At 38.3% G+C, this 26,140-nt stretch overlaps 1 protein-coding gene across 16 annotated transcripts in view; it reads right to left on the reverse strand.

Annotated features, from left to right (window-relative positions):
- The window catches only part of Plekha1 (pleckstrin homology domain containing A1), a 61,072-nt gene that overhangs the window by 8,857 nt on the left and 26,075 nt on the right, over window positions 1-26,140 (reverse strand). For all 16 annotated transcript variants that reach the window (XR_016537786.1, XR_016537787.1, XM_090345695.1 and 13 more), the window contains exons 4-8: window positions 24,786-24,831; window positions 17,212-17,309; window positions 9,866-9,991; window positions 5,845-5,988; window positions 4,500-4,568 (exon numbers count right to left, since the gene is read on the reverse strand). Coding sequence is in view for 14 of the 16 variants with exons in the window: in XM_090345695.1 (XP_090201821.1) it covers window positions 4,500-4,568; window positions 5,845-5,988; window positions 9,866-9,991; window positions 17,212-17,309; window positions 24,786-24,831 (483 nt within the window). In the remaining 2 variants the exon portion in view is untranslated. The remainder of the gene's footprint in view (window positions 1-4,499; window positions 4,569-5,844; window positions 5,989-9,865; window positions 9,992-17,211; window positions 17,310-24,785; window positions 24,832-26,140) is intronic.

Consider the following 26,140-nt stretch of genomic DNA (forward strand, 5'->3'; position numbering starts at 1 on the left):
ACATCTAAAACTTAACTACTTGAACCATTTAGAATAAGAAAAGTTCAAATTTTATTCTTTAAACTACATTGTGATTCCAAGAGTTCAGTGCAGCTTATGAAAATCCATTAATTAGCCAGTAGACTAGGTGCTAGGTGGCCTGGGTGACTCAGTGACAGCAATAATTCCTCTTCTGGAATGCCATGGTAGCATCTGTCATCCAGCTTGACTCAAATCTGTCACATTTCAAATATCACTTTCTTAGGAAAATAAGCACCGTTTACCAGAACTTATGTTTACTAAATGCTGAGACATCTGCTACATTTTAAATGTTTTTATCTCCCATCTTCAATAACATGCAATCTAGGTTTATGTTGCAACCTAAATTATTAGAGTTAAAACTATGATTATTCTCCCAAAGGAACTAATGATTTGACATTAAGTAACATAATTAAAGAAACAAACATAATACACACTGATTCTTAGTTGCATAGCAGTAATTTTTAAAAATCCATTAAACACTAATTCCTATTTCACTAAAAAGGCTGTCATGAAATTAAGATATGCCTCATTTTATGCAGCATAAGGGGGAACAAAAGTAAACCATGGCAGAACATTTGTTCTTTTAATCACAAATCGTTAGAACTTTAAAAAAGTTGGGCCGGGAGTTTGGCCTAGTGGTAGAGTGCTTGCCTAGCATGCACAAAGACCCGGGTTCAATTCCTTGGTACCACATACATAGAAAAAAAAGCTGGAAGTGGTGCTGTGGCTCAAGTGGTAGAGCTCTAGCCTTGAGAAATGTCCAAGGACAGTGCTCAGGCCCTGAGTTCAAGCCCCACAACTGGCCAAAAAAAAAAAACTTTAAAAAAGTTTTATTCTGAAATAACTTGATTGAAAGAGACTTATTTCTACATACGTTACATCTTGTTTTATAAGATGTTAATATACATATACATGTGTATATAAAATATATACGTGAGTATATATATTCTTCCTGAAATATTTAATAGCAGGTTGTAGATAACAGTCATCTTACTACCAACTACTTTGCTGTACATTGTCTAAAATATACATACACTCTCACATAACTATGGTACAATTAGGGAGACCAGAAACTTAGCACTAACATGATCCTATTATCTAATCTACATACCACATTCTGATTTAATTAAACAATAGCCTTTTATAGTAAAAAAAAAAAAAAAAAGCAAACAAACAAAAAAAAAAACTGACCTCTTTCCTGCTCACCCATGGTTAACACAGGATCTGATCTTAATTATGGCTGTCATGTCTCCAGGTCAGTTATTTTATACAATGTCTCCCAATTTGGTTTGTCTGATGATGATTCACTCTGAGATTCAGGTAATATATTTTAACAGGAAACCACAGAAGCCATGCTATGTTCACAGCATATCAAATTAGCAGGCACTTGATGGGGAGCTGGCCCAATATTGGTATGTTACAAATGATCTCTTGCTTAATAAATAACAGTCACTGTTGTCCACTGCTGTAGAGTTACTTTTTCCTTTCATCATTGTTAAGTATGTTCTGGAGTCTATGTAGTACCTGTTTTCCATCATAATTTTGCCTGCAAGTTTCATCAGACATAGAAGAAATCTCCATTGGTGTAGTAACTTCCAAATAGTGGCTTTTCTAGCCCCAGCAATCCATGCCCATGTTTTAAGCTGGAATTAGGCTCTGAGGAGATGCCTTTTTTTCCTCCATTTATTCATTCATGGCTCATTTATCCTCAGAGTTATCCATTATTATATTTATTTTGTTGCTCAAATTATCTGAGTTGTAGCCATTCAGAGCACCTTCAAGTTGGCTTCTGTGTCTTTCTAACACATCAGTATTCGAGTCACTTGTTTTCTGGCACCACAGATGTTGACTGTCTTTTCACATTTTTTCTTAGCCAGTCCCACGACTGAACTGTCCCTGAGCCTCTTTATGTTCAAGGCTAGTGCTCTATAACTTGAGCCACAGTACCACTTCTGGCCTTTTCTGAGTAATTTATTGGAGATAAAAGTCTCATGGACTTGCTCGCCTGGGCTGGCTTCAAACAGCAATCCTCAGGTCTCAGCCTCCTGATTTGCTAGGATTACAAGTATGAGGCACCGGTACCCAACTTCTTTTCACATTTTAAAGATCTTTTTACTTTTATTTTTTAGTACTAATGGCTGTATACAAGACTTTACATTAAGTGCTCTACCACTGGACTACATTTCTTAAACTCTCCTAACTAAATATTTTCCCTACTATCCCCCCTTAAAACTTTGAAATAGTCACAAGTTCATACATAGTCTGAATACCCAGCACAGAAACTGATTTTTTTTTTTTATTTTTGCCAGTCCGGGGGCTTGAACTCAGGGTCTGAGCATTGTTCTTGGAGTTTCTCAAGGCTAGCGCTCTACCACTTTAGCCACAACGCCACTTCTGGATTTTTCTATATATGTGGTACCAAGGAATCAAACCCAGGTCTTCTTGCATGCCTAGGCAAGGCACTCTACCACGAGGCCAAACTCCAGGCCTCTAGTCCAAAGTTATTTTCTTTTTTTTTTTTCCTGAGTCTTGAACGTAGGGCCTGGGTGCTGTTCCTGAGCTTCTTGTACACTTACCACTTGAGTCACAGCACCACTTCTGCCTTTTTCTATTTATGTGATACTGAGGAATCGAATCCAGGGCTTCATGCATGCTAGGCACGCACTCTATACCACTAAGCTGCATTTCCAACTCTTTGGAGGTGACTTCCTTTAGCCACCTGAGAGTGAGTTGCTGACCTTGTTCACACAATCCCTAAATTTGGCATGCATTTCCTAAAAAGACATTCTTTCATATAATTATAACCACCAAGCAGCAAACTGCCCCCAAACTGACTTTTATTCGAGCAAACAGATTCAGCTAGGCACAGGCTCCATTTCTTTCATTATTGTAGAAGAGTTCCTTACCCCTTCCTTGACTAATAATCTTGAAGACACAAGAAGATATCTTATTTTATAGTATGTCACTCATTTGTTGAGTCTGATATTTCCTTATGATTAAACTCAGATTATACACCTTCAGCAGAATATCAGTGAGGTGATGCTGCATTCATCACTGTAATTCATTCCTGTCAGGTGGCAGGTAGCTTTCATTTTCTCACCATCAATGAAGTCCTTCTGAAAAGGCTGACTTCCTGCCAAAAACTGTGACTACCAGCCTACTTCACTGAATGTTACTTTTCGTGCTTACTTATCTACTTTATAGATATGTATTTTGTAACTATGTAAATAGCTCATCCCTCAACACATATACACATACATACATTCACCATTCTACCATTCATTCATACTGGTATGGGGTCCAGGATTCCTGTTGCAACTAGTGGGCTGTCTGTTACTATAGAGGTTATATTTTGACACTCTGTCCCTAATTTGGTGAGGGGAGTGTTTTGTTGTTGTTGTTGTTGTTTTGCCAGTCATGGGCTTGAGCTCAGGGCTTGAGCACTGTCCTTGGACTTTCTCAAGGCCAGAGCTCTACCACTTGAGCCTCAGCACCATTTCCAGCTTTTTTCTAAGTATGTGGTACTGAGAAATTGAACCTGGGTCTTTGTGCATGCTAGGCAAGCACTCAACCACTAGGCCAAACTCCAGGCCCAAGGGCAGTGTTTTCAAATTGCCTCTTGTGTCTTTTTACTTGACCTTAACATTCCATGAGTGCTCATCTCCTGTCCCAGCTCTAGAATTTGTTCTTTCTCCACAGAGTGCAGATCTCTTTCAGGAGAAATGGTAGAGAACCTTTTTAGCAAGCTGGAAGCCTCTACCAGGGCAGAACAGCCAACTGGACAATGCTATTCTGATGCCTTCATGTAAATCATAATCTTCTCAAGTATCCCTTATAAATTTCATTAATTAGGTCAAATTATCTCATGTAATGCAACTTAGGAGTCAGTCTGAAAAGTCCAGGAAAAGAAAATATTAAGAGAAAGCTAAGAAGAAAAGCAGAAATACAAAGGCTTAAAGGTTGACCTTTGGAGGTTAATCCCTTGTATCAGCTCTTCCAATACCCCTACTGAGGAAATTTATATGAAGATGATAATTTTAGATCTTTCAAGACAGAATGCTTCTTTGAAATCATGAGTTTTATGTAAAATATATTTAAGAACATTCTCTTAGCCACAAAAATCACAACATAGGAAATTGAACTATTGGTGACTCTCAAAATCAGAAGTAGATTACTCTAAAAAGAGACTAGCGGGGCCTTGAGTTTGGTCTAGTGGTAGAATGATTGCCTAGCATGCACTAAGACCCAGGTTTGATTCCTTGGTACCCCATATTTAGAAAAGCCAGAACTGGTGCTATGGCTCAAGTGATGGAGCACTAACCTTGAGGAAAGCCCAAGGAATGTGCTCAGGCCCTAAGTTCAGTCCCCAGGACTGGCAAAAAAATAAAAATAAAAAAATAAAAAGAGACTGGCATAAATCATACAATCACTGCATTTCTCAAACATGTGTAAAGTAATATTTAGGACACTGCACATACCAGTTCCGATTTGAAGTAGCCTATTGTGTTTTCATCCAACTGAAAATATCTTCTTTTCCAGTTTTTCATCTACCAGAGATGAACACAGACGAAAGAATTCTAAGAATGCCAAATGTTAATGACAACTTAATCATTCCCATGTGAACCCATACTCAGAAGTACCATGTACCCAGAAGCCTTGCTATCCTCCCTTCATAAATAAAACCTTGCTTCTTTTCCTAATGAGGCCTTCAAACTTTTGGTAGCTGGTTTTCAGGCTTTAGTAATGATACTATGATATTTCATAGTTTTAATGCTCAAGTAAAAAAGAATATTTCCTTTTCTTTCCACCACCCAACCCCCACAAAGTAAAGAGCTAACACAGGAAATGTTATTAAACCACACCAGGTTTCTCCATTTATAAAACTTACAAATCCTTCTTCAGGTAGTTTATACCTGAATAAAGCTGTAAGTATATAATAAAATGAACCTAGAAAGGAAACTTTCAAGGAACATCTTGCACCAAGTATTTCTCTCACTGAGCTAAAATATCTCAAAGCTATTGATATTTTAGACTTGGTAAAACAAACAAAAAGAACTGTCTTCCAAAAAGCTCCAATTAGCACACTCACAGCATGCATCACAGAATTCTGATTCCAGTGTCCTGTAAACACTCTACAGTGAGAAACCTCAGGTGTTTGCCTTCAATTTTTGAGCCCTAAAGCATCACTTTTTTGTTGTTGTTGGTCATGGGGGCTTGAACTCTGGGTCTGGGGGCTTTCTCTGAGCTCTTCAGCACACAGCTACAGCCCTGTGCCATGAGCCACAGCACCACTTCCAGTTTTCTGATGGTTAAGTGGAGATAAAGAGTCTCACAGACTTTAGTGTCTAGACTGGCTTTGAACCAGGATACTCATATCTCAGCCTCCTGAGTAGCTAGGATTACAGGTGTGAGCCACTGTGCTTGACTAACATCACTTTCTTAACTACCAGAAAGTGATCAACAGTCAAACAGGAGAGTTCCATGCATTTTACTCATGAACATTTTAAAGACTTTGCAGAGAAAGAATGAATTTTGGAGTACTTTTTTTTTTAAAAGAAAAGGTCTTCCTATGAGGTCCATATATACATAGGATTGTGTGTGTGTGTGTGTGTGTGTGTGTGTGTGTGTGTGTGTGTGTGTGTGTGTGTGTGTGTGTGTGTGTGTGTATGCATTTTTTTTCTTCTTTCCAAAAGGAAGTGGAAGCCTAGAAGTTTAAGTAACACCACTCACAAGCACTTTCCATGGAAGTCAGTCCATCAATAGCAGGCCCTGCTCACCTGTGTGCTCACCTGTGATACCTTCACATTCTGATTTGCTACTCACCACTGCTCCCTGTTTTACACAATATCCAGCTTTGATAACAGCATTGTCTGGAGGTGGTTTAGGAGGAAAGTAAGTAAGATGGCTTTGTGACCGCTTCAGATTATTTCTGTCAATACTTTCACCACATTCGTTTACATCTTCCTTCTAAAATAAAACACAACAAAGAAATTATTTTCTTGTTTATTTAGTATTCAAAGCCTTCTTTCATGTCATGTTATCCTAGCAGAAAATCTAAGGGTAATAAGGAACAGATTTGTGAGAATTTTTCTAATTAACCTGAGGTACTTCATAACTTTCTTGTCATTCATTAATGCACAAATTTCTACTTCTTTGGTTCTACAAAATCCTACATCTAATCCTTGTTTTTTAAAGGGAGGGGCTTTTATTTTGAAATAATTATAGAAGATACATAAGAAGTACCAAAAAGGGGGGAAAAATCATTAAACTGACCGGATACTGGTGGCTCATGCCTGTAATCCTAGCTATTCAAGAAGCTAAGATCTGAGATTGCAGTTCAAAGCCAGCCAGGGAAGGAAAGTCCCTGAAACTTTTTTTTTTTTTTTTTTTTTTGCCAGTCCTGGGGACTTAACAGGGCCTGAGCACTGTCCTTGGGCTTTCCTCAAGGCTAGTGCTCTACCACTTAAGCCACAGTATCACTTTCGGCTTTTCTATGTATGTGGTACCAAGGAATCAAACCTGGGTCTTCATTTATGCTAGGCAGGCATTCTATCACTAGGCCAAACTTCCAGCCCCCCTGAAACTCTTATCCATTTAACCACCAGAAAACCAGAAGTGGCTCTGTGACCCAACAGGGACATCATCTATAAAACACCAAAACCAAGAAAGTTGCTTGTGGGAAATTCCATAAACCATATTCAAATTTAATTGTTTTACATGCACTCACTGTTACCTGTACATGTACAGATCTGTGCTACCACCATTATAATCAAGACATAGAATTGTTTATCATCACCAGGTTTCCTTGTGCTAACCTACCCCTAATCCTTCAAGGCTGTTCATTTGTTCTCCATTTCCATAATTCTGATGTAAGCAGAGGCATACAAAAGGCAATCTTTTGAGACTTTTTTTTTTTGCTATTCAGCATAATTATCTAGTGACTCATCAAGGTTGTTTTTGTATCAATCATTTATTTCTTTTTAGTAGTACAACTCATGTAAGGATATACTACCAGTTATTAAACCACACTATTAAAGGGTATAGGAGTTATTTCCAGCTTTTGAGTCCTAGGAATAAAGTTACTATGAACACGCATGTACACGGTTTCATGTAGACATAATTAGTCATTTCTTTAAGCTAAAGGCTTTGGAATGCAAATGTTGGGTTCCATTCCTCGGTACCACATACACAGAAAAAAGCCAGAAATGGTGCTATGGTTCAAGTGGTAGAGCTCTATCATTGAGAAAGCCCAAGGACAGTGCTCAAGCCCCGAGTTCAAGGCTCAGGACTGGCAAAAAAACAAACAAACAAAAAACATATCTACCAAATCTTTGCAGTCAACAAATGAGAGATAAGATTTCTCCTTGTCTTTGTTAATATTTGCATTGATTTTTTTTTTTAACCAGTTGGGGCTTGGACTCAGGGCCTAAGCACTGTCCTTGGGCTTTCTCAAGGCTAGAGCTCTACCACTTGCACCTCAGCACCACTCCTGGCTTTTTTTCTATGTATGTGGTACCGAGGAGTTGAACCTGGGTCTTCGTGCATGCTAGACAAGCACTCTACCATTAGGCCAAACTCCCGGCCCCTGCAATGATTTTTGACAGGTTTTGTTTTATGGTTGTTGGGTTTTCAGTTTTCTCACTATTCTAGAAACAATTCTTTAGTTAGACAGGTGGCTTGTATCTTCTTCCAGTCTGTAGTTGTTTTTTTTTTTTTTAATCCTCTTAACAGTGGTTTTCAAAGAGTTAAACATTTTAAATTTTAATGAGGTCTCATTCATCCATCTTCCTTTTAAGGATTATAGATATGATGTTAAGCTTAAAAACTCCTTGTCTAGTCCTAGATCCTAAGGATTTCCTCCAATATTCTTTTCTATAACTGCTGAAGTCTTTGTTTTACATGTTAAGCCCAGTGTTTTTAAAAAAACTAATTATATCCAGTACTTTATGTCCCAAAAAGTACTGGCTTTCTGTTTATTTATACCAACCAATAATCTACAATACCACAAATAAGGCAAATGAGTATTTTCAAGAAGTCCTAAAACTCAAGAGAAAAGCTAAATGTTAGCTGTCATACACATCTTGAGGAATTTTTAACCTGTTTTATATTTAGGTAAACAATGTTATGTACTTAAACTTTTAAACCCAGTACTTATTTGCCCCAAGAATTGACAAATAAATCAATCATGCAAATGAGTTAACATTTTTATACTACATTATCTAAATGCTTTCAAAATGAGCAAATAATACTTTATAATTTTAAAAAATTATATTGTAAAATAAGAAAGTAAAGAAGTTTGGAATTGTTTAATGCTATTTCCCAAAGAATTCAAATTAAAACATGAACTACTATAGCATCTTAATACAACTACAGATAAACTGAATTGGCCTTCCTATCAATGTAATATAATAAAGAGAATGCTTAATCTAGCTATATATCAACAGGTTAAAATCATTATCTTTGGAAAAAGCAAATATCCATTTTATTTTTTAAAAATCTTGGTAAATAACTAAGATGGGTAAATAACTAAGGTCTTGCGAGAGCCAGGATTTTTGCTTATTAATATGCCCCCTGCCAAATATAAAAAAGCATTTCATAATGAATTAATGTTGTAAGATTTCTTTCTACTAATCACCTTTCCCTGGCAAAAAACTTGGAAGATGAAATATATAACCTGAAAGGTCTACAATATCAATCTTTCAAGTTTAAGAGACACAAAAGTAATTAGACACAAAAGTAATTAAAATGTCCAACAATTTCTTTCAAAATGTTGATTTCTCAACTACTAGTAATTTAAGTTGCATTATAAATTCCCACAACAGCAACACAAAAATATTAAATTCAAAGAAAAGTTTTAATTTCACTTATAAAAGTATAGAATTAATGCTTCCCCAATACCCAAGTGATATTTAATTTAGCTATCAGTACTTTGGAGATAAAATTAAATCAAATTCCACTTCTCTGTTCTCTTTAGAACTTTTTACTCCAGGGATGGTGTTCAATTATTTTAATGTAGATTTATGTGCATAGTATTTATGATATATTATGAAAAAGTGCAGAACTAATTTCTTGCAGTCATTAAAAATGATGTAAAGACCCAGCAATCATGCCTGTAATCCTAGCTACTCTGAGGATTGCAGTTCAAGGCCAGCCCAGGCAGGAAAGTCCCTGAGACTCTTGTCTCCAATTAACTATGAGAAAACTGAAAGTGGCACAGTGGCTATAAGTGATAGAGTGCTAGCCTTTAGCAAAAGAGCGCTAAGGATAGTACCTAGGTCCCGAGTTCAAGCCCTATGACTAACCAAACAAATTAAAAAGAAAAAAAAAAAAAGAAATGATGTAGTTCCTTGATGACTAGGAACTTGTTCATAATATAAGCTAAAACAAATGATATGTTTTTACAAGGAACAAAAGAATAAAAGATTTTTTTAGTAATTGAAAACACTGATTTAGGCCTTTGTTTTGTTGTTTGGCTTGACCTCAGGATCTGTGCACTGTCTGTGAAGCTCTGGAGTAGCTAGGATTACACACATGATTGCCACACCTGGCTCACTGTTTTAGTTTTTTGTTTTTTTTTTTGTTTTTTTGCCAGTCTTGGGCTTAAGCTCAGGGCCTAAGGACTGTCCTTGGATTTTTCTCAAGGCTAGAACTCTACCACTTGAGCCTCAGTACCACTTCTGGCTTTTTCTAAGTATGTGGTACCAAGGAATCGAACCCGGGTCTTCGTGCATGCTAGGCAAGCACTCTACCACTAGGCCAAACTCCCAGCCCAGTTTTGATGACAATATAAACATCCACATGCAATGAGCCAGCCCCTAGCATAATATGAGAACAAATTTATTACCTGAGTTGGAGTAATGATTGGTACACCACCAACAATGTCAGTTCTGTAAGACACTTGCTTCTTTCCACCTTCACCCTGGCGATTCAGGTTGTCAGAAGCAGGCTGTGAATCTGACTGCTTTGGTACCTGAAATAGCAACATAATTTATTTTGTAACCAGAATTATTTATGTAATTGTCTTTTTATTACTGTTCATAACTGTTTATATATAATTGATAGGTATATAAGGTATTTACAATGTTGTCTATGTGCTTCAAGCTCTCACATGTTATTTCCTGCTCCAGTGTGTGTTATAATAACACAGCATCCTTTATTAAATGCTTACTTGCACAGGTACCATTCCATACATGTTCTCATTTCTCCTGCTGCTAACCCTATGCACAGGGCAATACACCCATTAGAGAAGTAAGAAAACGGCTCAAATTTACAATCGCAGCTACTTAGGAGACAAGATGCTGGGAGGATCATGATCTAAGGCTAGCCTGGGCAAAAATTTGCAATGCCAAACCTTAACAAATAAGCTGGATGTGATGATGTACATATGTAGTCCAGCTACAGAGGAGGGATAGGTAGAAAAATCATTTTGACCCAGGCAAAAATGAGAGAGACCATGATCTAAAAAATAACCTAAAGCTAAATAGGGCTGGAAACACATCTTGTGACAGAGCACCAGCCTAGCAAGTGCAAGGCCACGAGTCAAACAGCTATAATGCCAATAACAAATTAATCAATTAATTACATGGAAGCTGAAATGCATTAGGGAATATGGGTTTCAATTCTAGCTGATATATATTCTAACCAAACTCAATTACTATCATCTAGGACTTGCTGATAAGGGCACTTAACTTTGGATCCAAGAATGAAACAAAAATATCAACAGGGATGGGGCCGGGAGCTTAGCCTAGGGGTAGAGTGCTTGCCTAGCATGCATGAAGCCCTGGGTTCAATTCCTTGGTACCATATACACAGAAAAGGCTAGAAGTGGTACTGTGGCTAAAGTAGTACAGCACTAGCAAAAAGTGTCCAAGGACAGTGCCCAGGCCCTGAGTTCAAGCCCCAGGACTGGTGGAAAAAAACAGCAGGGGGGAAAAAAACTAGAAATATTTAACATATATCAGAAAATTAAAATGTTTAAATTAAAGTAGCATAAAATGGTTTAGGAATTTAGGACAGTGCTCAGGCCCTGAGTCCAAGCCCAGGACTGGCAATAAAAAAAAAAAGATACAGGATACTCAGAAAACTACAGAGGATATCATTAGTACAGAATTCAAAGATCCTCCTATTTTACTAAGTCACTCCAAAACACAGTGTGTTCTCAGAGCTATAATGAATATCAAGTGTCACCAGGAACATTATTAAAACTCTTAGGTTCCCAGGCTATGTATCCAGAAACTCTGATTCCATTAATATATGTAACAGCCCTCCCAATTTTCACTTTATGGTAGAACAAGAGATATATGAGTAGTTCACACACTGTACTCTAAGAAACACTGGTCTAAAACCTGTGCTCTCACTTTATGACACTTTATAAAGGCTATGGATATAAATGATTTATCTCTTACATGAATTCTAAAACTCTCAGTCTTTCCCTCCCTAGAGTACCTCCACATGATACTTCTTCCAGCCTCCCAGGCACATTCAAGTTGCACTTCCTGTCACTATTGGGAGTGCAAGTAAGAAGAGAAAGCACCAGAAAGGAAGAAGTGACTCCATAATGCCTTTGGAATTCTTCTAGGTTATATATTTTGGAATATTTCTTTAAAAGCAATACAATAATAGACAAAACTTTCTTTGTTAAGACCATACCCTAGGACAACTTCCTGAAGAAGCCTACTGTATTTTCTAACAAACAGCACCCTGTATTTAAATAATTTTGACAGTAAAAAATGTATTGATATTATCTCAATAAAAATAGAAACTAATGGGCCCAGAGTGTGGCCTAGTGGTAGAGTAGAGTGCTTGCCTAGCACGCACAAAGACCCAGGTCCGATTCCTTGGTACCACATATATGCAAAAAGCCAGAAGTGAAGATGCTGTGGCTCAAGTGGAAGAGCACTAGCCTTAAGAAAACCCAAGGACAGTGCTCAAGCTCTGAGCTCAAGCAGAAGAAAGACAGACAGACAGACAGAAGAAAGAAAAAGAAAGAAGAAAGAAAGAAAGAAAAGAGAGAGAGAGAGAGAGAGAGAGAGAGAGAGAGAGAGAGAGAGAGAGAAACAAACAAACAAAGAAAGAAAGAGAAAAGGAAAGAAGGAAGAAGGAAGGAAGGAAGGAAGGAAGGAAGGAAGGAAGGAAGGAAGGAAGGAAGGAAGGGAGGAAGGGAGGAAGGAAGATTGATTAAGACAACTTGGAAACATAGAGTGAATAATTATTCAACTGTATTATATGAGAGGTGCTAAGAAGTGGATCCCTAAGAAAAGTAGTATTCTCTTTTTCAAGAAGCTAAAAGTTTCATTTTACATGGGAATTTCAGGAGAATTATTTAATATAACCCTAAAAGTACACTGAAATTTCTATTAATTTTTCCATTTTTCGTGTGTGAGAGTATGTGTGTATATGTGGGTGTATGTGTTGATCATGGAGCTTCAACTCTGGGCCTGGGCATTGTCCCTGAGCTCAAGGCTACCGCCTTACCCCTTGAGCCACAGCATCACTTCTGTTTTATAGTGGTTAATTGGAGAAAAGTCTCACAGTCTTTAGCACATGAGCTGGCTTTGAACCATGATCCTCAGATCTCAGCCTCCTGAGTAGCTAGGAGCGCTAGCTACCGCCAAGTGAACCACAGTGGCTGGCTAGTTTTTCAATTTTTCTTCTGGAAACAACAGTATATGTAAAACTCTTGCCTATGCTATTAAATCAAATGCTTCCAATTTATCACTGTAATAAAATCATGTTAAATATAGCATAATATCAATGTTAAAGTTCAGTATTCACTTAGAATTGCATTTTTACAATAAAAATTATCTAAACTTCAATCATCTCATTCCTTAAATGAGAGAACATTCAAGCAAGATATCACAAATAAAGTCAACGTTCTCAAAAACCATAAACAACGAATGAAAGGTTAACCTAAATTTAGACATTAAATCATTTTCAGGACTGGGACACACACACCATGCCCCTAAATCAACCAACTGTAAAAGAATCAGAAAAGTTGGGCCAGGAGTTTGGCCTAGTGGTTAAAGTGCTTGCCTAGCATGCACAAAGACCCGGGTTCGATTTCTTGGTACCACATACATAGAAAAAAGCCAGAAGTGGTGCTGAGGCTCAAGTGGTAGAGCTCTAACCTTGAGAAAATCCAAGGACAGTGCTCAAGCCCTGAGCTCAAGCCCAGGACTGGCAAAAAATAAAAAATAAAAAAGAATCAGAAAAGTCATGGCAGAAAGCCACGGTCAGAAACTGAGTAGGCTTGGGTTTTTCTGACTGTTGCCTTTCCTGTTTTCCTATCTTTCTTTAATACGACTTTGTTTTTCATGCGATCTCAGTGTATTCTTAGCAGGTATTTGTACACAGTAGAAAATTCTAATACTAAAGAAAGAAGAAAATGACTAAAGAATATGGAAATTACTGAAACAAGACTTCAATACTTATGACCAAAAGAAGGAAAATGCTGCAGGTTTCTCAAAAGTTAAAGGGAAGGTTAATGTTCAAGTCACCAAGAATAATGACAGTGTATAAACTCGAAAACCTAAAATGATCAGATACAAACTCCCAGGTCTTTTAACATAATGTGCTACAACTAACCAATGTGGTTAACATTTTTGCACATGTAGGGCATCTTGTTAAAGCCAATATCTTATATTCAGCTTACTCTTCCACTTGTTCCCAGTTACTATTTAATAAATACATATATAAAAATAAAATAAAAAATAAAAAGGTTAGTGAGTTTTGTTCTAATTTCAAAAAGACTAATTTTACTGTAAAATTTATATCAATTTTTAATTTAAATTCTGTTGGAAAAACACACTTTAAAAACAATGGAAGCTGGGCGAGGTGGCTCTTGCCTGTAATCCTACCTACTCAGGAGGCTGACATTTGAGGATCACTGTTCAAAGGCCAGGCTCAGCACTAAAGAATGTGAGACTCTTATCTCCAATTAAGCTAGAAAACAGAAAGAGGGGCTGTGATCTAGGGGTAGGATGGTAGCCTTGAGCTGAAGAGCTCAGGGACAACGCCCAGGCCCAGAATTCAAGTCCCATGGCCCCCCCTCCCCCCAAAAAAGGAAAGGGGGCTGGGAGTGTAGCCTAGTGAGAGTGCTTGCCTGGCAAGCACGAAGCCCTGGGTTCTATTCCTCAGTACTACATACACAAAAATAACTAGTGGTGCTGTGGCTCAAGTGGTATAGTGCTCACCTTGAACAGAAAGAAGCTCAGGAACAGTGCCCAGGCCCCAAGAGTTCAAGCCCCAAGACCAGCATTTAAAAAAGAAAAATAAAACAATGGAAAGCTGAGCTGAGTGCCAGTGGCTCACACCTATAATCCTAGCTACTCGGGAAACTGAGATCTGAAGAGTAAAGCTCAAAGCTAAGGAAGCTCATGAGACTCTTATCTCCAATAAACCACCAAAAGGCCAGAAATGGAGTTGTTGTTCATATGGTATAGCACTAGCCTTGATCGAAATGGCTAAGGGACAGTGCCCATGCCCTACATAAAAATAACTAACTAATTGGCCGGGAGTTTGGCCTAGTGGTTAAAGTGCTTGCCTAGCATGCATGAAGACCCGGGTTCGATTCCTCGGTACCACATACATAGAAAAAAGCCGGAAGTGGTGCTGAGGCTCAAGTGGTAGAGCTCTGGCCTTAAGAAAGTCCAAGGACAGTGCTCAGGCCCTGAGCTCAAGCCCAGGACTGGCAAAAAAAAAAAAAAAAAAAAAAAAAAAAAACTAACTAAAAACTGTGGATTTCTGCTTAGGATTAATCATAAGCCATCTTGGATATTCCCTAATGTCAAAAAAAGGTTGCCAAAACAAAAAAAAATAAATGAAAACATAATTTAATTTTTTCTAAATTCCAGTCACAGATACTCCCTTTAAGACTGGTTCCTCTATTTTTGCACTTTTCTTAAAATAGGAGATAATGATGGTGATGGGGAAGATTTAAAAATGCCAATTCTTCACACAGGCTTAGGCAAAGTAAGGAAATGAAGGACATAGCAATGGAACAGTTCACTAAAAAGGCAAACTACTGGAAGTACGAAGTAATAGCTAATCACCATTCTCTCACCCAGTCCCTTCTAACTATCTCTATGTTGAAACCACTAATTCTCAAACTCTAATTCTGGATTTCTAAACATTTTTACTCAGCAGACCACCAATTACAGGTGACCAAAATGTCATCTGGAAAGCAATCTGCACATGTATTAAAATAGAAACTATCTTTTCAAAGAATTTAAATATAAATCATCAGGAATTGGTATAAAAAAAGCACTACTTTTTTCTTAGAATACTAAGAAACCATTGTATATTATTGCAAATTATAAAAACTGGATTTAATAAAGTTACCACATACTGTCTTTATACAGAAATTTTCCAAGTAGGGAATAGTTATTAGAAGAGTTAAGAAATTAAAATTTTTGAAGAATATATATTTCTAAACCAGTTCAAAATATTGCTTTCCTGAAACTGCACAAACCCAAAATAACTTCTGCTTCATGTACAGATCAGATGTGGTATGTGGGCGTTTTCTGTCATGTGGTAACAAGCTGTTCTAGTGCAAGACAGAAAACTCAACCTAACTCTGAAAACAGATTTAACTATATTAATTCTTTATTGTGGCACAATACAGAGACTTGTATATTTCACATAGAAACTAATAGTGACTATATGACTAATATATGCTGAATTTCAGGGCATAGGGTTAGAGACAGTAAATACTTGTATTTTTTAGAAAACACGCCAGTTGACACAACCCCATTCAGGAACTCCTTCCCAAGCTTTTTTGGGCAGCCTGTGACTATGTATGTAAGGAAAATGTACAGCAAGGCTCAGGGAGTGATATCCATGTACTTGCTCAGCAGCAAGAGGAAACTTGCTTTGGCTTTAGGAATCAAAGTATTAGGAGCAGCCTCTTTGTTCATTGCACTTCAGAGTTCAGGCTCCAGAACCTGATACCTAGCCTGGGCTCCCTATCCTCTGGCTTCAAGTCAATCTTTCTAAACCTCAGTTTTGGGGGGGATTTTTGGCAACTATGGAGCTTCAACTCAATACTATCCCTGAACTTTTTGGCTAGCACTCTACCATTTTGAGCCACAGTACCACTTCCAGTTTTCAGGCTGTTAATTGGAGATGAGTCTTATAGACTTTCCTGCATTAGCTGGCTTTGAACCTTGACCCTCAGATCTCAGCCTCCTAAGCAAGTAGGACCACGGAACCAGGCTTACACCTCACTTTCTTCCAGAGTTTTACATAACAAAACCTTCAGTCCAAACCCTGGAGTATGATGTAAAGCATCAGTAAATACTAATGTTCATTAGAATGCCAAACAGAAAAGAGACTGGGCCAGGTGCAGTGGCTCACATCTGTAATCCTAGCTACTCAGGAGGCTGAGATCTGAGATTCTTATCTCCAATTAACCTCTAGAAAATGGGAAGTGGGGTTTGGCTCAAGGGTAGGGCGGTAGCCATGAGCTGAAGAGCTCAGGAACAAAGTCCAGGCCCAGGGATAGGGCAGTAGCCTTGAGCTGAAGAGCTCAAGGACAGTATCCAGGCTGAATTCAAGTCCCATGACCCACAAAAAAAAAAAAAGAAAGAAAAGAAAAAGAAAGGAAGAAAGGAAGGAAGGAAGGAAGGAAGGAAGGGAGGAAGGAAGGGAGGAAGGAAGGGAGGGAGGGAGGGAGGGAGGGAGGGGGGGGAGAGAGAAGAGGCTGGAAACAAGGAGTTACAATGTTGAAAGGGGGCAAGGGTACTAACCCTTGGAATTCAAGGAAAAAGTTTGGAAGCTTGAGACAATTCCCCAGGGCCACGTGGCCGCAAGGCACCTAGTCCTGTACGTAATCTTTCAGCCATTCAACCCCCATTGTCCTGTTCCCACATTCATGGCTTCCAAGACAGGAATGCTTATGCCCATCACCCAAGTAGGTGCAGACCCCAGAAGTAAACTCATGCCCTGCCAGCAGGACTCTCCATGCTACTAGAAACATTACTTAAATCTACAGTAATATGTATCTCTAGGAGGTACCTGATAGGTGAAAAAGACGCATGGGCTGACAGTTGCCAAGTAAATGTCTTCACTTTCGTCTTTTTAAGGAAGCGGAAGCATGAAATCTGTGGGCAAGCTAATGACATTTAATAGGAACATTTTCAAAGTAAAAAATTACCTCCATATATTAAAAACTTTAAAAAAACAACCACTTACTGTAATTTTTATAGCTTTGTTCAAGACATTAACCCATTCCACGAGGTCTTGCTGATCATTGGCTTGTAGGAAATACTTCCTCATTCCAGCATTCATAACTGTGGAGAAAAACAAACATGAGGTACTTGCTACTTCCAAACTTAGTTTACAGCAGCTGAAAAGTCCTGCTAGATTCAACATGACAAACATTTTGTCTATCTCCAATTTCTGAAATGAGATAAATATCACAATGAAAACTCACATTCATCTCCTTAGTTTGACTAACATTTCTATAGGATAATTTTCCTGACAGACTGAGTCACAGAGAATTTGCATCTGCAATTTTTATAGATACTAGCCAACTGCCTTCCCAATTGCACATGAAAAGACTTTCACTTAATACCCTTTACCAGGCATGGTTACTAGCACTCAGGCTAATTATACATCTCTTATTCTCAGGCTCCCAAGGCTCTGAACAATGGGTCTAGGAGTCTGCAACACCATTTTCTAGGTTTTCTAGTCAGCTGGGGTCATGTGCTGCCAGAAACAGGCAGTGACGGGAGCACAGAAAGTAGGATTGAGGAGGATGAGCTGAGACTGGCTGGCTCTATCCAACAGCAGCTTAGAACCACCAGCAGCACAGAACCACAGTGCTAGGGCCTTCTGATGCCCTACACAGCCTTGCAGGGTCACAGCTCATACTTTCGGCTCCTCAACACTGTTGCCTGCTACCTCTTTTATCTTTCCAGCTCTGATAGCTACTTCAGACAGGTTCTAATTTCTGGATTACTCCAACATTCTCTTTATATAGTCTTTCAACTTCCCAACATTTAATCAATTCCCTGTGACAACTGCGGTATCTCATGTGTTTTCTTGACTGCATCCTGACTGATGTAACACTCTATGACAACTTAATCAGTGGACACTTACACTCTTTAAACATAAATCTGTTTGATTACTGCAACAAAGTAGATTTTTTAAGCTTGTCATATATGTTCCTCCCCCCTCCCATCAAGGGGCTTGAATTCTGGGCCTGGGCTCAAGGCTACCGCCCTACCCCAGGATCCACAGCCCCATTTCCCATTTTCTAGTCGTTAACTGGGGATAAGAGTCTCATGGTCTGCAGTGCCCAGGCTCACTCTAAACAGCGATCCTCGGATCTCAGCCTCCTGAGTAGCTAGGATTATAAGCCTGAACCACCACACCTTACTCTTGTCATTTATATTTTATGAGTTTTGTACATTTTATTAATATACCTGCATTGTTTACCTCTAATTATAGGCACTTTTATAGTCCTCCATTCTGTTGAATTACAAGCACGGTTTCTAGCTGCCACTTGTCTTTTCACACTGCTCATACTATCTTTCATCAAGCAGAAACATTTCACCAACACCTTCCCCTTAATATCGCCCATTCCAAGTATCCAGTAAACACAGCTAAATTAAGATTATAAAAACTGTAATATTCTTGTGGAGTTTTAATGTAATTTACAGTGACCTCTCCAGGACTGGGTCTATTTACTTATTTTATCTATTTATTTTTTGCCAGTCGTGGGGCTTGAACTCAGGGCCTGAGCACTGTCCTTGGACTTTTCTCAAGGCTAGAGTTCTACTATTTGAGCCACAGCACCATTTCCAGTTTTTTCTATGTATGTGGTACTGAGGAATCAAACTCAGGTCTTCGTGCATGCTAGGCAAGCACTCTACCATTAGGCCAAATTCCCTGTCCTACTTTTTTAAATGAAGAACATTTGAATGTAGTATTGCCTGCAAACTACCGGTCAGTTTTTGAATCAAATCTATTTAACTAAATATTTCATGTATTTATTTGGAAAAATATAAATATCACCCTGGGAGTTAATTTTACTCAGCTACACTGTTGCCTTTGTTCAAATGAAAAAACAACTTTCCAAATCTCCACCAAAACTTTAAGTAGTAGCACCCAGCTAAACATGACTAAGAAGTAGGAAATGAGATCTTCAAGGAAAACAGTTGTTTCTCAAATACACAAGATTTTGAAATTGGGACTGTGATCAAGGAAGGCACTCTAACCTAGAACTTCCTGGATTCAGGTGAAGGTCTCAAAAAAGAAGTCAAAACCTATCTTTTGAAGGGCTATAGGTCCAGACTGGAAACAAGAAATTGCGCACATTGTAAACTGTTCTTTTGCCTGGAGAAACTATAAGTATTATAAATATATTTTAAGATAAACAACTCACTAGGATAATACATTTGTCAACAAATAACTTTTTAATTCCTAGCAATCAGAATGCTTTGAGAAGCATTCCATTTTGGACTCAAAGTGAACTCTCCTCATAATAGTTTCTTTAACTCAATGCTGTGCTTGGCATCTATTCACAACACTAAAGACTTTAAAAATCAAAGCATCCATTAATAAATTATAATACATGCTACACAGTAAGTGAATAATGCACATATTTCTGAATAATATTTAGAAAAGGACCTCTTTTTTAGGGAGAGAGAGGTCAATATACCTCTACAAAAGACTCTTGATGGCTAAGATGCAGTCTAATGATAAAGTACTTTCTAGCATGCACAGGTTTGAGATTTTTTTCCCAGAGGAAGATTATTAACTATGATCAAAACTAAAAACTCCTATTTTTATTATTCATGACAAAGGGGCCACAGAGGTCTATTGTGGCATCGGTTTTGGTGTTACAACTGCTATGGTCTCATACATATCATTTGATCTCTCTGCATTGTTTTCCTCATCTACAAAGTGTGAGTGCCACCCATCCCTTCCTTGAGGAGGGATGTCTATAAAGTAGTACAGAACTTGTAAAAAACAATCTTTTCCATCATCATGCTCTATAGATTTTTCAAGGGGTATTTATTGTAGAAAACATACATCAAATTACTAAAACTGATATGTGTGCAATGGAGGAATGGGTAGAAAAGAAAGGGAGAAAATAACTGAACTAGGACACTTTAAACTGCCACCTTTTTAGCAAGGGTTTCACCAGCAATAGTGAGTATCCCCAGAAGCTTGTTTCTACCTTTTCACTTGAGTGCTATTTCTAATCTTTGCCACCAGATTTTTTTGTGTATGCCAGTCCTGGGCTTGAACTCAGGGCCCGGGCACTGTCCTTGAGTTTTCTCAAGACTAGCACTCTACCACTTGAGCCACAGCATTATTTCTGGCTTTTTTTAATGTATATGGTACCAAGGCATCAAACCCAGGTTTTCATGCATGCTAGGCAAGCACTCTATCACTAGGCCAAACTTCCAGCCCACCACCAGATCTTTTTTTTTAAGCAAACAGATAAAAACTAAAGGAGAAACATAGCTCAATTGCAAACCAAACTCTTCTCACAGCATAGGACTTACTGGCTATAGCTCAAATGTGGCTGGCAACAAATTAACAAGGGATGAGACTTTTTATCATATTCTTTCTCAATTATCTGGAGTGTTTGTTTTTTACTATCTCCTGTTAAATGCTGGACTTTGGTGATAAGAGTATAATTTTCTTACTTCTTTCCTATTCTCACTCTTTACCTTTGCTCCACTTTTTTTTTTTAAACTTCCCTGAGTTTTGTATTGCTTCATGTTCCTTTTCCTATTTATTCAATAACAGTCCTCAAATATTCGCTGGTTGTTCATAATTTAAAAGGAGGGACTATAAAGTTTAGGTTGCTAACTTGTAGAGTTCACCATACAGCAAAGTCTTCTTAGTGGAAACCTCCAAGTGGCAGTGCCATTGGGACTCTTCTTGAGTCCCACCTACTCCACCTACATTGTGCTGCACATTATCTGGGCTACCTGCAGGACACAGTGGTATCTCTATGTAATTTCACTTCATCCTCCAAGTTTCACTTTTCTGTCCCATTTCTTGATTCTCTCCTATTTGATGCTCTGCTCCTTCCCTTCTCTGAGACTACTGTCTGCAAGGTTAGAGCCTCATTAATTCTATTTTTGAAGATATCATACACCCCACTGCCCATTGGGCTAGGGAAAAGGTGACTGCTCACCTAAGCCAAATAAAGGTAAGAACTAGGGTTTCTTTTAAATACAGACATTCAAACAAAATATATTTTTCTGACTTTCCTCACTGTTACTTTCCTCAAAAGTGTATTTCATTACCTAAGTGATGTAGAGTCTGAGTGGGGTAGAAAAAGAAAACGTTAGCTTTCTTTTTTGCCAGTCCTGGGGCTTACCTCAGGGCCTGGGCATTGTCCTTGGGCTTTTTCCTCAAGGCTAGTCCTCTACCACTTGAACCACAGCGCTGCTTCTAGCTTTTCTATGCACGTGGTATGGAGGAATCGAACCTGGGTCTTTGTGCGTGCCAGGCAAACATTCTACCATTAGGCCAAACTACCAACCCCAATGTTAGTTTTTTATTAGTGTCTTCCTCTGTTGCCCTTCCCCATCCACCTTCCATGATTATATTATGAGGGGCACACAAACATATCTCGTACATTCATCAAAGGTAGTTTCAATAATTTCCCACGTTGTTTGGGACAAGCTGAGAGGAGATGCATTGCCACTACAAAAGGCAGCCTCTCTCCCCCTCTCTCTCTTTCTCTGTCTCTCAAAGCATAAATGTTTTTCCTATTCACACTAGCATTAGAGGTCTAAGAAACTACAGAAAGAGACTAATCTTAACCTTTGATTCCAACAAAAACCATCTTTTCTGAGTACCAACCATTTTGGATGTTGAGTATATTACTTTGTATTATTCCTTCAAACTATGATATTTGAAAAAAAATAAAAGGGCAGGTCCACAGTATATGCATAATCTGGCCTAAAATACAAAGTTCTTTGTTACTTGACTTGCTCTATTTGCCTTCATTACAAAGCTCTGTAACATTTTCCTACCAACCAAAATTAAGACATGCAATAAGCATGCAATTTTAAAAAATGGCTTCAAAGTAGTGACACATACATGACAGACGATTGTCTAAACAGTCCCATTTTATCCTGCTCAAACATTTCTTAAGTAGATACATAGGACTGCCATCAGATACACAGGATGGTCACTTTTTCTTTTTAAATATAAAAATAAGGCTTCTTATACAGCACATGCATAAAAATCAAACATTCAAACAATGAACTTTATATTTGAAGCCTACTACATTTGTATCACTGCAAAATTCTGTCTTCATCTTCCAGGTGCTGAGCTAGCTTCTGAACTCTGTTCAGATGATGAACAGAACTGTGTGCAGGACTGACAAGGCCAGCATTCTCGTGTGCTTTCACTAAACTATTTGTATAAATTAAATATTTTTCAAAGGTAACTTCAATCACCTTTGGTTGTAATTGTCTCTGATGTGTACTTCAAGTTCTCCTTTTCAGATCAGTGGAAGAAAACATAATCAGATCTTTAATGATTCCTACCATTCGTGTGGATGTTAAGTTAATCATAGGAGTTCCCTATAGTCTTCTCTCCCATTTTTGGTGTTTCAATATTCATTAGTTTATTTTTATAGTTTTTCCAACAAAGATTCAGATTTCTAGTGACAGCATTTTTAAGCATCCTTGGCTATCAAGTAATGACAACTCTAAAGCACATACTTCAACCTTGAAAGGGAATGCAGAAGGAATTTTCGCAAAGTTCCACATAGTGTTTCCTGAGGATAGTATATTTCTATTCTTAAATTCAGTACTATTTAACAGCTTTTTTGGCCTAACTTATATTTCCTACATTTTAAATGGATTTGAGTATATTCAGTGCGCGCACGTGTGTGTGTGTGTGTGTGTGTGTGTGTGTGTGTGTGTGTGTGTGTGTGTATACACATGTACCTTTTTTTTGTACAAATCCTCAGGGTTTCGGCACAGAGCTCAAGCCCAAGAACCAGCGCTGAGGTGTTTTATGAAAACAGAATCACATATGGTTTTTTGTAACTGGTTCATATAAAATTGTATCAAAGTCCATTTATGTGTAACATGTCAGGTTATATTGTCAAATAATATTTTTATTATATGAACATTCTGTACTTTATCCATTCATAAGTTAATAGATATTTTGGTTGTTTCCACTGTTTAGCTATCATGAAAATGCTGAAAATTCATGATTTAACTAAATCACATGGAACTCCATGCTACCCAATGAGGGACTAATGTTTTATGCAAAGTGCGTGAAGGTATTTTGTTTCCATCAGCAATGTATGAAGGCTCCAATGTCTCCATATGTTCACCAACATTTATTCCATTTTTACTTATAGATACTACTATAGTATAAGTGAAATGGTCTCTTGGCTTTTGCATTTCCCTGATGATTGTGATCTTCTTTTCATGTGCTAGCTACATGGCCATTTGTTTGACTGGTTTTGAGCTAGCAAAAAAACAAAACACATAAAAAAAAAAACCCCGAGATTTGAAAATGTTTCAGAATATGATATAATTATCACTTTGCAAAATCAAGTATCCTCTCTAACTGCTCTAGCTACTGCCTGGAGTGTCATGTGCTGGGTATCCTCTCTCATAGCACCTTTGTTCCTTTTCAATTCTTCCCTTGCCCAGTTCTTCAGGTATTTGCTATAAGAATCATCTAGAACCTGTCAAATTGCTTGTAAAATCCTTTTGTACAGGTAGAAAACTTGTTGCCTTCTCATCAACTCTTCAGGAGAGCAGAAGTAGAAGGCAGGAGGGCCTCAGTTTTCTTTTATCATGGTAAAGAAAGTGGGGAGAAGTTTTGGGGGGCCATTTGGCTTACCCTTCTGTCAAACCAAAGAAACTTTAAAAATTGAGTTGACGTCTACTTGTCAGAAAGAGGGTCATCTGTCTCCTACAAGCTGCAATAACTATTAGTACCTGCTTTAGAGTTAGTACCACTGGTGGTAAATAGGAAGTGGTCATGTCCTCCCTAGTGGAGGGCTCCAAAAGACTGTCTCTTTGAATATCAGCCTGCAATGGAAAACTGGGAATATGACTCAAGTGGAGTCTAGCCTAACAACGGCCAGACCCAGAGTTCAAACTCGAGTCAAATAAGAAAAGGACACGCTTTAACACCAAAAGAGAGTAAAAAACTAATTCTAACTCCAAAGTATCTTCTATTACTTCAATGTAACATAATTCCCTTCTTATGCCAGTTTGGGTCTCCTAATTTCTGTCCCTTTCCATTGCGAGTACCCACAAACACAATGTAAGAGGTACTATTGTTTTGGCTTCAACTGTCACGCACTGTCTTAACAGAAACCAAGTCTGTACACTATTATAGAATTGTAATTAATGCACACTCTCCTACCTACCCACTGCTTCGCTGGTCCTCTTCCCTTTCCCTAATAGTCCGTCTTCTACTTTCACATCAGCTTTATATCCTCCTAGCTTCCACACTTCTATGTATGTTTAATATGGAATAATACAAGATACAGTCCTGGAGGTGATCATTATAAACATCAAGATTATGGTGACAGATGGATGCAATGACATAGAATCATGTTTTAAGCAGAAGAGGCTTTGAGGTTGGGGTGAGAGTCAAAAGTTTATTTCTTTATTAGACGGCAGTTAAAAGGGAAATGCCTTGGAATAATTCACAGAAAAATAGTCTTGATTTCTGTGACTATATTCTTTTATAATATGATCTAATTATATCTGTCTACTTTAAAATGTCTAATATTTTTTTAAAAGGCTACTTACCAAAACAAAACTCAGCTTTTGGTCTTAGCTTAGTTGCATCGCTAACCTTGAGAGAAAGAGAAATGAGTTATTCACTTCTGCAATTACTGCTATAACCAAATTCAAGTTCTGTGTGAATGCCTACATGTACAATCTCCCATACACATATAGTACACAGATCTGAAACTAAACTTTAAAAACAAGTGAAAAAGAACAGCAAGTTCAGTAAAGGATCTGCATCCCAATTGTAATCTGCTTAAAACAAATGGTACTTTCAATGCTTTCTGTCAAGCAAGTTTCCTACTCCAAAGGAAATGTGAGGCAGCTGAAAGATAACAGTGGGTTTTATGTCACAAAGCAAGATTTTTAACTTAACAAAATCTTCAAAATGTCTTCAATGAATATAGAAACTATCCATCATTCTCACCCTACAAGAAAACTGGTGGTGGGCAAGTGTGACATTGCCCATTGTTGGGGTAAAGTCCCCAACTCCAGAGGCATTGCTATGAAGAGTAACATGGTACTCAGTCTCCTCTTAATAATACCCCTGGGAAAGGGAGCCGCTTTGGAAGTGAAGCAACTAGAAAAGCCCATTCATAACCAGTCACGTTGCCACACTGCTGTCCAGTGACAGGATACCCAACTGTACTGTCTTAAACTTTTTTTGTTTATTTTTGCCAGTCTGGAGTTTGAACTCAAGGCCTAAGCACTATCCTTGGGCTTTTTCCTTAAGGATAACAGTCTGCCACTTGAGCCACAGCACCAGTTTCAGCTTTTTCTGTGTATGTGGTACTGAGGAATCAAACGTGGGTCTTTGTGCATGCTAGGCAAGCACTCTACCACTAGGCCAAACTCCTGGCCCTGTCTTATACCTTCTAAAAAGAATTCAAGTCTGGGATCTTGATGCCAATTATAAAATTCATAGCTGAGGGGCCGGGAGCACAGCCTACTGGTAAGAGTGCTCACCTAGCATTCACAAAGCCCTGGGTTCGATTCCTCAGTACCACATACACAGAAAAAGCCAGAAGTGGCACTGTGACTCAAGTGGCAGAGTGCTAGTCTTGAGCAAAAAGTGTCCAAGGACAGTGCCCAGGCCCCGAGTTAAAGCTCCAGGACTGGCAAGAAAAAAAAAAATTCATAGCTGAGTCACACTGCATTTAGTCCTAGGAATAAATGTGAGGGGAAAATGGCCTGTTGAAAAGTAAAATGAGCTGGGAGTTTGACTTAGTGATAGAGTGCTTACCCAGCATGCACTAAGACCTGGGTTCGATTCCCCAGTACCACATACTTAGAAAAAAAGCTGGAAGTGGTACTGTGGCTCAAGTGGTAGAGTGCTAGCCTTGAGAAAGCCCAAGGACAGTGCCCAGGCCCTGAGT

Source organism: Megascapheus bottae, chromosome 15 (genome assembly GCF_031878675.1).
Source record: "Megascapheus bottae isolate mThoBot1 chromosome 15, mThoBot2.hap1, whole genome shotgun sequence".
Taxonomy (NCBI): Eukaryota; Metazoa; Chordata; class Mammalia; order Rodentia; family Geomyidae; genus Megascapheus; species Megascapheus bottae.